Genomic DNA, 12576 nt, shown 5'->3' with positions numbered 1-12576 from the left:
CACGGCTGCGGCTGAAAGGGGCGGCCTGGGCGCCCTGAATGAGGGGCTCCGGTGGGTGTGGGAGCGGCCGAGCACGGCGGGGGGGGGTGGTGGCTGGCCAGTCAGATGTATATCCGCTGGGAGCCCATGCGAGGGGGAGAGATAAAGTGACTTTTTAAGAAGTTTCCAGCAGCCGCCTTTGGGCGAAGACTATGCTTTCCTCCGAGTAAGCCGAGTAAGCCGTCTGCCCGCCGGGCCTCCCCATTCACCACTCTTAAGCCCCTCAGCACATTAGCATCTGGATGGCGGCCTCCTCGCAGGCTGGCGGGCGGGCGCGCCCAGGCAGGGTTGCTGGGGCCCTTGTTCTAATCCGGCCGTTTGAAGGCGGCCAGACTGATTTGTGACACATCAGTCCAAAAGCCACTTTGGGGGCTTGACCTGATTAGCTGTGTGTGCCCTGAATGTCAATGCCTTCCTGGGCGCGGCCCTGTCGTGGGAGGCCCCCCCACCTCCGACAGTGCCGGCTACCCCGGGCCTGAGGCCACCCCGGCCTGAGGCCACCCCGACAGTGCCCGCCACCCCGGCCTGCGGCCACCCCGGCCTGAGCCCACCCCGGCCTGAGGCCACCCTGGGCCTGAGGCCACCCCGGCCTGAGCCCACCCCGGCCTGAGGCCACCCCGGCCTGAGGCCACACTGGGCCTGAGGCCACCCCGGCCTGAGCCCACCCCGACAGTGCCGGCCACCCCGGCCTGCGGCCACCCCGGCCTGAGCCCACCCCGGCCTGAGGCCACCCCGGGCCTGAGGCCACCCCGGCCTGAGCCCACCCCGGCCTGAGCCCACCCCGGCCTGAGGCCACCCTGGGCCTGAGGCCACCCCAGCCTGAGCCCACCCCGACAGTGCCGGCCACCCCGGCCTGAGGCCACCCCGGCCTGAGGCCACCCTGACAGTGCCGGCCACCCCGGCCTGAGCCCACCCCGGCCTGAGGCCACCCCGGGCCTGAGCCCACCCCGGCCTGAGGCCACCCCGACAGTGCCGGCCACCCCGGCCTGAGCCCGGCGCTCCACCGCAGGGTGACTTCGCACGGGCTCCTCGGATGAAAGGGTTTCTTCAAGTCAACGTTAGTTGTTCTGTTGCGGCAGTCTTTCTCCTTTTTTTCATAAAAACCATGAAAAAAAACCAAAACCGGTTCTATCGAGGTATAACTTACACACAAAGCAAAATCTGGTTCTGGCCCCCCGGCCCCTGCAGCCTCTCTGGACCCTGCAGACGGACTTTTCTGAAGGGAGGTGCGTGGCCCCGGGTCCTCGCCAGCATTTCTCTGAGCCTGGCTTCTCTCAGCCTCTCCCGAGCAGCTCTTTCTCTCCACTGTACGTGGGTCGGGCCAGTGCTGCCCCGCCGCCCCCGGCCAGGCTCCAGCTTGTCCTGACTTTGGGGAGGGACCCTGTTTACCCTCCTGCTGTGGCCTGTCCTTGCCCCACATCCAGGGTGGGTCAGGACCAGATGTACCTACTGGGAGGCCTGGCCCCTCCCTCTGCGCCCCCCACCCCGTGGCCTCTGCCTGCCTGCCACCCTCCAGGTCCTGCTTGGCTGCCCTTCACCGGCGTGGCCGTGGAGGCCTCCTGGGCCCCTGGGTCCACAGAGCAGCCTGGATGGAGGGCAGAGGGGCCAGCCAGGCGCTCAGGAGGAGGGAGCCCCCAGCCCAGCTGGTCGGCGAGGGCGGAGGAGCTGGGTCAGGCGGCTAGGCGGCAGGTCTCTGACCGAGTTCGTGTCTTTCCCAGACTCTCTGCACAAAGGCCACGATGCAGACCGTCCGGGCTGCGGACACCAACGAGGTCGTGAAGCTGATATTCCGCGAGTCAGACAACGACCGGAAAGTGAGTGTGGAGGGTACAGCAGGCACCCTGGCGAGGGTCCCCTGCTCTGACGCCCCCCCACCGTGGCCCCGCCCTAGGGAGGTGCCCACAGGAGAGGGGGCCCGCCTGCTCTCACGCCCCCCCATCATGGCCCCGCCTGGGGAGGGTCCCCTGCTCTGACACCCCCCCATCACGGCCCCGCCCTGGAGAGGGTCCCGCCTGCTCTGATGCCCACCCCCCCCACCCCACCCCCGCCCCGTGACCCCGCCTAGGGAGGAGCCCCGCCTGCTCTCACGCCCCTCCCCACCCCATGACCCCGCCTGGGGAGGGCCCCGCCCTGGAGAGGGTCCCGCCTGCTCTGATGCCCACCCCCCCACCCCACCCCCGCCCCGTGACCCCGCCTAGGGAGGAGCCCCGCCTGCTCTCACGCCCCTCCCCACCCCGTGACCCCGCCTGGGGAGGGCCCCGCCCTGGGGAGGGGTCCCGCCTGCTCTGATACCCGACCCCACAGGTGATGCTCCAGCTGGAGAAAAAGCTCTTTGACTACTTCAACCAGGAGGTTTTCCGAGATGACAACGGCACCGCGGTGAGTGCTGCCGTGGGACGTGGGACCGGTCCCCCGCCGCTGCCCCCCCGGGGCAGTGCTGACCCCCGGCCCTCCCATCACTTCTGGCTGGGCCCTGCCTCGTGTGCCTCCTGCCTCTGGCCAGGATGCATCCACCCGCCTCACTGTCTTTGACAGGCAGCATGGCCTTGGCACTGGGAACCCCCCAGGTGAGAGGCAGGGGGCTAACAGCTTTGGGTGCAGATCCTCTGTTCAGGGCCAGCCCACTGAGGCCTGGGCTTCCTTTGGAGAGAGAAGAGCCCATCTTGAGAATTTGAGGGGCATCCCGTGCCACCAACACCCGTGTGTGTGTGTGTGTGTGTGTGTGTGTGTGTGTAGTGAAGTACACACGTGTGTATGTGCAGAGTGAAGCACACGTGAACAGACTCCTGCAACTCAAACCCCTGTGAGCAGGTCCCTGCACAGACTGCCTGCACATGGGCAGCGGGAGGGCTGGGGGCTGCCCCGCGGTGTGAACGTCACCTGGGCCTGCTTTGACCCATTCCTCTGGTGCCCGTGTGGTATCAGCAGGTCAGCCATGCCTGCAGGCAGCCTCCCCTGCCCAGGTGTGCCACTGTGCCCCCACCTCCTGAGGCCCTGGCTGCTCCCCCACCCTGGTGAGGCGCTGTCTGTACTGCAGCCCCGTTTTTAGCTCCCAGTTACCCCACCAAGGCCACTGTGACCTCTCAGGGCCGTCTTCATCCCAAAGGCCGGAACCGTGTGCAGATTCAGGCCCTCTCTTTCCCTCCGCCCCGACTCCGGGTGCCCTGGGCGGCCGGTCACCTGCGGGGTCTGGGCAGCACCTCTGCATCGCGTCTCCTCAGGCCCCGTGGGGGCTCCATGCTCCCCGAGCAGCGTCCACTGTCTGCAGGTGTCCAGAGGAGGGCACGTCTGTGTGGATGGGGGAATGTCCAGCTGTCCAGCAGACCCTGCCAGTCCCGAGTCCCTGCGCAGAGCCCCCCCCCCACCAGCCCTGCTTGCCTGCCCGCCCCTGGGAAGCCCCCGTCACCTGCCGAGACGCCTTACCTCTCATGTCCGTTGGCTTCGGGGCCTGGACTCTCCACCACCTGAGCCTGCCCCCCCGGAGCCCCCACCCGCCTCCTTCCTGCACCCCAGCCCCTCCGTCCCCTCCCGGCCTGGAGCTCAGCCAGGCCCAGTGACATGGCCATCCGCTCAGGCTCAGCTTTGAGCCCACCGTGGGGGGGCCCTGCCCTCTTCTGCGAGCACGCCTCCCCCGCCGCACGGGTGCACCCTGGCCCCAGGCGCTCCTGAGCCTCCTCTGCCGATGCCACCCACCTGGTGTCCTTGGACACTTGGCCCACGGCCCGTGCACAGCTGGCTCCCCTGGGACCCCCGGGTCCCGGGGAGGTAGGCTCCTCCTGCATCCCACAGCATGGGAGGTGGGTAGAGGCAAGACGCCCCTGGGCCCAGAGCCCCCATTGGCCCCCGTTACTGCCTGGGAAGCGTGTCACCATCTGGAAACGACAGACATCGCCTTAGATGGAATTTCTATTTCCTTATTAATTTACCCTGTGAAACTGTGCTCTTTCAAGGTGGAGGAAAATTAGTTTGAATATCTGGGAGAAGTTTGAGTCTGCCCATAGGATGAAAGGCTGCGGTGGAGTCGAAGCAGAGATGAGGCCTCCACGAGGGTTTCTGGGGGGCCCCTGGGCCCCCTGGTCAGGTCGGGAAGCTCGGGAGGCGGAGGCCTCACGCCTCCCGTAGTGCAGGGCCCGCTGCAGGAGGCGGGCGTGCAGACCCCCAGGGGCCTCCGGACAAGCGCTCACCTTCAGGGTGAGACACCCACCAGGATGGATGTGCGGCTCGGCCGCGGCCCCAGGTCCATCGCATCCTTGATCAACCACTGGTCTTGTTCCCGCCTGACAGAAATTTAATTCAAGCTGGCTCTGAAAATAATTATTGTATTTTAAGAGTAGTAATCATTGGCCAGGACATGATTGAATGTGTCCATGCCTATTGACTTTTTCTATGATTTATAGCTTTGTTTAGTCGATATTCCCATCGAAATTGTATAATTAATTATAAGTGTGGCTGTCAGGGCTGCAGGATGGAGTGCCCTGGTGAGGATTTGGAGAGATTAAATTCTCCGTGGCTGTCCCAGGGCAGGCGCGGGAGAGTTCCCGGTGCTCGGCCCGGTGGATAGAGATGTTTTCTGTGTGTGTAGCACCTGCTCCGGCTCCGCCGCATCGATTTTCCAGCCTCTTCCCTTCATCAGCGCCGCGCCTCTGCAGCAGCAGAGGAAGGTGTGCGGCCCGGACCGCGCCTGACAGATACGGCCGGCCGGCCGCTTCATCATTGTCCGCACACGCCCTGCGCTGTTCCTCACTTTGTAATCAAGAAGAATGTTTAAGATACATGTGAAATTGGTTATCAGGCTGTGAAAAATCTCAAACAGATACAGATTACCATTTCAGCAGAAATGCAGTATCATTCCTGAAACACCGCGTGCCGGCCTCCTGCGGACGCGGGGAGCGGAGCCCCGAGGGCAGCAGGTGTGTGGCGAGCAGGAAGCCCTCCACGATAGCGAGAGTCCAGGAGGTCAGATCATGGAATGCTTGATAAAAATTCTGAGACGATTGAAAGGAAACAGGAAAGAATCAGAAATATAAACACCATACCCTGAAAAATCCAGGCAGGTGAAGACACATAAGCGGCTCTCTTAGCAGCCACGGACGGGAGCATCTGCCCCAGGGAGCGGAGTGTCCGGACGGACGGAGCCGGCCGGGCATGGTGCTCGTGCAGCGGGTCGTGGGCGGGACATGGGAGGGATGCTTGGAGCTGGCGGGGGTGGAAGGCGCTGTCCTCAAGAGCTCGGGGCGTCCCGAGCAGGACCCCAACTGCCAAGACTGAGAGCAGCCCGAGCGCCAGACCCCCCACAGAAGGATGCTGGCAGCGGCCTCTGGGGGTGATGAGCCAGCGATGGTGGCGGACTCCACGGGGGTCAGGGCCGTCGTCCTCCTGAGCTGTGAAGGCTGGGCATTCACGCTCGGAAGGCTGTGGATGACACGCTTGCCGCCTCCCTGAGGGTGTACGTCCTGCGAGCATGCTGTGAGGGTGTCTCCAGGCACACATATGTGCAAACCTGTGTGAACTCAGAGCTGGTCCAGGCCCCACGCTCATGCTTTGCCTTTCCTGGAGACTTGTTCCCCACCCCAGGCACCCTGAGACACCGACTCTGGAATCTTCCGGGAGCTGTTTGGCCCCGGCTGCTCTCTGGAGGTGGGAGCAGGAGGCTGCCTGTGCCTGGGAGCTGAGGGGCTCTGGCCCCATGCCCCCACCTGCGCACAGCCCCCGCCCTGTGCCTCCCCTCCCCTCAAACCCTCTCTGCGCTCCTCTTGTGGCCCTGCACCCCTAGGCTCCCAGCAGGGCCATCATGGGTGCTGAGAGGGGCAAGGTTTGCCACTGATGCCTCTTAGCAGCAGACGTGGGCTCAGGGTGGCAGCTGTGGGACCCAGCCTCCAGCCTCACCAGGCAGGGCCAGCGCTTTGTGGTCGCTGGGATCAGGCAGCTGTGTCTGAAGCTTCCTGTGTGTGCAAAAGGAGCCTCGGTCCCCCCACCCCCGTAATCACCCCCAGGAGCTCCTGCCGGGAGGTGTCCAGCCTGCTTCCCTCTGACCCACCTGAGGGCTGGCCTGCTGCCCGTGGGCCCGGCGGGTGGCCGCGTGCAGGTGGCTCAGGTAGAGCCTGGTGCCCAGGGTTGCTGTGCACACACGGCGTGCCGATCACAGGGCTGAGGTAGCGGGAGGAGAGGGGACCATGTGGCCTCAGGGGCCTGTGCAATGCCACGCTTCCACACGCTGCAGAGGGCGTAAGCGGTGACCACGTGCCCAGGGCACGTGTGGCCACAGGGCCTGCCTCCCGAAGGCCCAGTGCCTGTGGGTGTGGCTCTGAGGAGCCCATCCGGCCAGTCCCGTTTGCGGTCCTCCCGGTGAGGCCCGCACTCGAGAGTGAAGCTCCATTTGGGCAGAACAGCGGCCCCGCTACTGGACTCTGCCTCCGGGCAAGGGCCCCTCGGAGTGACTCCAGCGCGGCCGTGGCCACACCCCGTGCCCTCAGTGGGGCAAGGCGGCCCCAGCCGTTCAGCACCGGGCCTCACCCCAGCGCCTGCAGGCAGGGGCACCGCGGGACCGTCCGGCCACACGCCTGGGCGGCCCTTGCTCACGGCCCGGGTGATGTGCAGGGCAGGTGCCAGGGTCGGCAGTCAGGGTGTCCCTGCCCAGGCTGCCCGGCGCCCCCAGGAACGCCAGCCCCAGTGACCCTTGTCTTTGTTTTCCTCAGCTCCTAGAGTTCGACAAAGAGCTGTCTGTGTTTAAGGACAGACTGTACGAACTGGACATCTCGTTCCCTCCCAGGTAAGGACCGCCCACTCGCTGGCCCGCGGGTAACCTCCCGTCCGTGCTTCTGTGCCCGCTGTGCCTCCTCCCGCCCCGTCCCCAGCCTGGAGAGCGTGGCGCGGCCTGCTCTCCTCGGTGCCGACACGGCCTCCCAGAGGAGCCTACGAGGGGCCACTGAAGCAGCTCCAAGCTCGGGACCTTTCTGGGGCCGTCGGGGGTGGGTGTTGGCTCTTTCTCGGGTGCGGGGGCTTTTGTGGTGTTTTGCTCTAGTGTTTCCAGAATCTTGAAATCCGCAGCAATAGCAGCTCCTCCCTGACCCGCCCGGGGCCGCAGAGGGGCAGGGTGGGGGTGTGGGGAAAGAGAGCCGGTTACGAAATGGCCCAGGACACTCAGCCCGCTCAGCCACTCCAGGCCCATCTGGAGGACACGGATGCTCCCCACGGCTGCTCCCCCCTTCTCTGTCCTTTGACAGATGCCAAGTGGGAATTCTTACCACTTGGGAGAAAATGGGCCTTGGGCAGGTTCAGGGAAATGTTCTCAGGGAGTGGGACGCTGGGAGCAGCTGCAGGTGGGGCTGAGAGCGCCGTCTGCCCCCCTTCCCTGTCTGTGCCCGGCCTCGTGGGAGGTAAACACGTCAGATCCACGTCAGAGGTCCTTCCGGGCTCCCCATGAAGCTCACCCTGCTTCCTGGGCCTCACTCCAGAGGTCAGAGGTCCACTGGACCCAGGACTCCCTATGAGTCCAGGCTGGCTGAGGTGGCCAGGCGCCTGCCGCTCACCGTCAGTGCCCAGACCAGTGTTGGAGGTCCAGGGGCCAGAGAAGCAGGGGTGTGGCCCCCGGGGCCTGATGGGTGCCCAGCAGCAGCTCCGATGCCCAGGAGCCCATGACTCGGCAGCTCGGGCCCGAGCAGGCTGCCCTGCCGCGTCGTCCTCGGGCTCTGACACTTAACGACATGAAGTGTGCGGTGACGTGTGCCACCAGGTACCGCTGGAAGCTGAGGCCGTCCTGAGGGACTGGTTTCCTCCCACCCCCCCAGGGGTGGTGCAGAGGTCCTGGGCATCTCTCCCGCTTGATCTGGGTCCACATGGGCTGTGGCCCTAGCCAGGAGCAGGACCTGTGGACATGCATGTCCCAAGCAGCCCGAGCAGGTGGCTGTCTTTGAGCTTCTCCCAAACCCCGCAGCCTGGACGTTCAGCCGGGCACAGAGCGCAGAAGGTGCTGGGGGACGGGCCCGCCAGGAGCCCCAGGACCTTGTGCTCCGCTCCGGTGGCCGAGGGACGAGCCCCCACCCCCTGGGCAGCAAAAAGACAGGCATGTCAGGGCTGGGAGGGACCAGTCGGCCTGCACAGGCCCCAGGGGTGGGCTCCCGGAAGGGGTGTGGCCCCCAGGAGGGGCGTGGCCTGGCCTGTGAGATCCTGCCAGTAGGTTGGGGGTGGGGCTACTTTGGTGCCAAGTGGGAGGAACTCCAGAGCGGTGCCCATGCTGTGGGCATCCGGAGATCACCTGCCCTCTGGGGCTCACCTGCCTCGGGCCTGACGGGCTCGTGCGGCGGGAGAACAGCCTGAGACGTCTTGCCGTCGTCCTGGAACCGTGGACGTCCTGTGACCTGGCCGGTGTGTTAGGGCCATGCCAGCTCTCCAGGGACGGCACCCCCTCCCTGCAAGCACGTCTCAGCCAGAGACCTTTCTCTGGCTGGAGGCAGGGCCGCCCCGTGAGGGGAGGCGGTCTGGGAGGGACAGGTGGCGGGGGACACTGGGAGGCCCATCGGTCTAAGGGTCAGACTTTCTCCATTTAACTGGGAAGTAGCATTTCAGGTCCTTTGAGGTGGGAAAGGGCACTGTTTACAGACTAAGCTGTGGGCTCCGTGAGCTGAGGGTCCCCGCTCACAGCCCCTGACCTCCCAGCCTGCATGCAAAGCCCAAGTCTCCAAGGCAAGGCCATCCAGGCCACTGCCCATTTCACCCACTCCACCCCGCTGCACGGGTCATCAATCCCTCCCCCACCTCTGGGGCCACCCACGCCTCCCCCACTGCCCACCTCCCCCTCCTCCAGCGCCTGGGTCACACCCATCCCCTCCATTCTGTTCCCTCATGTTTAAAACCATGTTCCTGACCACTGGGTAGCACTCACAGTCCCGTGTCTGGAGAGCTGTCCCAACACTGGGAACAGAAGCAGCTGTGGGGACGTGGTTCGAAACTGGCCATTTGGTGCCCAAATGTATTCACTGACTGCCAGAAAATAAAGATCCCAGGAGTGCTGCCTGTGTGGGTGCAGGCGTGAGCTCCTGTGCACACGTGTGTAGGGTGTGTGCACAGAGGACTGTGCATGGGTGTATTCACTGTGTGCACTGTGTCAGTACGTGTGATGGGTGTGAGTGCATGTGTGTGCAGGTATGTACTTGTGTGGCTGTGTGTGTAGGATATATGTGGTTGGGTTACAGACTAATTGCATGTGTTTGTGCAGTGCATAGGTCTGCATGTGTGCATATGGCATCCATAGTGCATGGGTGTGGGTGTGCACAGGTGTGAGTGTATGTACATGGTGTGGATGTACATGTGTGTATGCAGACATGGTTATACAGGTACAGATGTGGATATGTGGGTATATGTGCATGGGTGTCTGCAGCGTGTCTTGTGGGTGTGGGGTGTGGGTTGTGTATGCACATGTGCATGGGTACGTGTATACATGGGCCTGTGTGTGGTGTGTGCATGTGAATACATGAGTGTGTACAGGTATGCATTGCATACCTGTACACAGGTATGGGTATGTGTGTGCATGAGCTCCGTGTGCACATGTACATATGCATATGTTCACATATGAGCAGACAGGTATTGGCATGTGTGTAGATTTTTATGTGGGGGTGTGTGCATGATGTGTTCATGAGTTTTTGAGCATGTGGTACCAAACTCGTGTGTATGTGTATACATGTGTGCTTCCTGGGTATATGCATTCCCTGGGAGTGTTACCTGTGTATATGGCTAGGGTGTGTACCTGGATGGGTGTGTACCTGGGCGGGTGTACCTGGATGGGTGTGTACCTGGAGGCTGTGTACCTGGGTGGGTGTGTACCTGGAGGCTGTGTACCTGGGTGGGTGTGTACCTGGATGGGTGTGTACCTGGGCGGGTGTGTACCTGGAGGCTGTGTACCTGGGTGGGTGTGTACCTGGATGGGTGTGTACCTGGGTGTGTGTGTACCTGGATGGGTGTGTACCTGGGTGTGTGTGTACCTGGATGGGTGTGTACCTGGGCGGGTGTGTACCTGGATGGGTGTGTACCTGGGCGGGTGTGTACCTGGACGGGTGTGTACCTGGGCGGATGTGTACCTGGACGGGTGTGTACCTGGGCGGGTGTGTACCTGGATGGGTGTGTACCTGGGCGGGTGTGTACCTGGATGGGTGTGTACCTGGGCGGATGTGTACCTGGGCGGATGTGTACCTGGGTGTGTGTGTACCTGGGTGTGTGTGTACCTGGATGGGTGTGTACCTGGGCGGATGTGTACCTGGGCGGATGTGTACCTGGATGGGTGTGTACCTGGGCAGATGTGTACCTGGGTGTGTGTGTACCTGGATGGGTGTGTACCTGGGCGGATGTGTACCTGGGCGGATGTGTACCTGGGCGGGTGTGTACCTGGGCGGGTGTGTACCTGGAGGCTGTGTACCTGGATGGGTGTGTACCTGGGCAGATGTGTACCTGGATGGGTGTGTACCTGGAGGCTGTGTACCTGGGTGTGTACCTGGATGGGTGTGTACCTGGGTGAGTGTGTACCTGGGCGGGTGTGTACCTGGAGGCTGTGTACCTGGGTGTGTGTGTACCAGGTGGGTATGTACCTGGTGGATGTGCTGCCAGGTGTGGGGGGATGCCTCGGGCACATCTGCCAGCTCAGGGCACCCTGTGCCTGGGCTCTACCGCGCTCCCCTCTTTGTAGTTAAAAGGCGGAACCTCCGGGCTCCGCTGCTTCTGTCGTGGCTGAGCCCCGGGGGATCCGTCCAGAAGCAGCGCTGGCCAGGAAGGGAGACCACGTCCGGGTTTGTCCACGTGGCCTCAGTCACAGAGAAGGGCCGTGCCAGCTCCTCTCCACACTCCCCAGGCCTGCATCATCCTCACAACTGTTCTGTGAAAGTGGCTTTTCCTCCCACTTGGGCCGGGTGGTCAGGACAGAGGCTCATGGGCTCCGGGGCTGCGGGCTCTCCGTGTTTGTGGAGACGGCCTGTGCTCCACTGGCTGCCCAGCTTCGGCATCTCCTGGGGCAGGGGGTGGGGGACAGTGGCCACCCCAGGGCATCCAGCCTGTCATCCAGGGAATTACACGCCATGGGCATCACTGGTGCCAGCAGGCAGGTGGTGCTGTGACAGCTTGGAATACTAAGTGGCATTCTCTGGCTGGCACACCTGGTTTTCAGAGCCTCTCTGCACCTCCGCCCTCATCATCCCAGCAGTGAACACACTCCAGGTCACACTGTCATTGGCTTGAAAACAAAGATCAAGGTGTGAGAGTGAGACGGCTTAGCAGGCTGTCCCATTGAGGCGCAGCAGCGGCTTCCCATGACGTGGAAGGCTCTCCTCGCCCTGCACGCAGCCCTGTCCAGACCCGTGCCCTCAGGACAGCCCCTTCCAAACCTCCCTTCCTGAGGTCTGAGGGTCCCACCTTACATGTGCTCCCCACTCCTCCCACCAACTCCTAAACCAGGTCTCACAGGCTCGAGATCCAGTCCAGGAATCATTCCTGTGGCGTCTGCCTGTGTGGCGTGGGCGGGGCCACGCCAGCACCGTGACAGCAGGTAGCATGTCTGTGTGACCACGAACAGAGATTACCTTCCAGCCCCCAACAGGGTCTTGGGCCCCTGGGGGTACACCCATCACAGCCAAGAGCTCCCCAAACCTGGAAGTAACCAAAACGCCTCCAACAGTGGATAGACGTTTGCTGCTGAAACGGGTCTGGGAGCAAACGGGAAGCAGGGCCCCGGGCGGCTGGCTGTGGTCAGGTGCCCGGGCTGGAAGTGGGCTGCTGAGCCCTCTGCGAGAGGCTCTGCCGGTTGCGTGCCTCGGGGCGACCGTGACCTACCCGCTGGGCAGACACACGCCTCCTGGCTCCGCCCAGGCAGAGCGTCCAACTCCCCAGAGGAATTCATCCCTTCCCAAGTATGGACGAGCACTCCACGTGGGGAGAGATGCTTTTACAGGACAAATTACTACGGGAAAAGCTCCAGGGTTCACTTTTGTGAAAAACAAAAATGCGTGTAACACAGGGACAGAATGCATCACACAGATGGGGCCAGCGGGGGCCGCCCCTCTGCAGCGGACACGTTCACCTTTATGTTAAAGGTTAGGACTCTCTGCAGCGGACACGTTCACCTTTATGTTAAAGGTTAGGACTCTCTGCAGCGGACACATTCACCTTTATGTTAAAGATTAGGAAGCGCTTCTTGGACTTCTCTGTGGTCCCTAATTCAGAGTTGGACCATGTGTAGGTTCTTGTCTGTAATGATAAATATAGAATGGTGATATTTGACCAAGGCGGCTATGTGCCCGGCTGGGACGTTTGTCCAGCTGGTCCAGGGCTCCCACACACGGGGGCACAGGGCAAGTGCTGAGGGGGAAGGAACAGGGTCCGTCAGCCAGCTGACCATAGGCGTCTTGCAGATTTGTGCTTTAGGCTGCGTCCAGGAGCAAAACCAAGTTGAGAAGACGAGCCTCGTCTTTGGGGGGTTTATCTGAAGTGCCGGGAGGGACAGTGCGGGACTCGGTTCTGGAAGCTTTTGTCACCTCTCCGTCCCCCAGACAGGCTGGG

At 63.0% G+C, this 12576-nt stretch overlaps 1 protein-coding gene across 3 annotated transcripts in view; it reads left to right on the top strand.

Moving 5' to 3' along the window:
- The window catches only part of INPP5A (inositol polyphosphate-5-phosphatase A), a 158784-nt gene that overhangs the window by 142506 nt on the left and 3702 nt on the right, over window positions 1–12576 (top strand). For 2 of the 3 annotated variants that reach the window (XM_081572856.1, XM_081572858.1), the window contains exons 10-12: window positions 1758–1853; window positions 2344–2418; window positions 6735–6808. In XM_081572856.1, the coding sequence (XP_081428982.1) occupies window positions 1758–1853; window positions 2344–2418; window positions 6735–6808 (245 nt within the window). Of the gene's footprint in view, window positions 1–1757; window positions 1854–2343; window positions 2419–4621; window positions 4878–6734; window positions 6809–12576 lie in introns of those variants that run through there. The other variant, XM_081572859.1, reaches the window with a different exon arrangement.

This window comes from Giraffa tippelskirchi, chromosome 2 (genome assembly GCF_054371585.1).
Source record: "Giraffa tippelskirchi isolate mGirTip1 chromosome 2, T2T-mGirTip1v1.2.pri, whole genome shotgun sequence".
In the NCBI taxonomy this organism is placed as follows: Eukaryota; Metazoa; Chordata; class Mammalia; order Artiodactyla; family Giraffidae; genus Giraffa; species Giraffa tippelskirchi.
The sequence above is the reverse complement of the archived record's forward strand: the minus strand, read 5'-3'. Positions and strand labels throughout refer to the sequence as shown.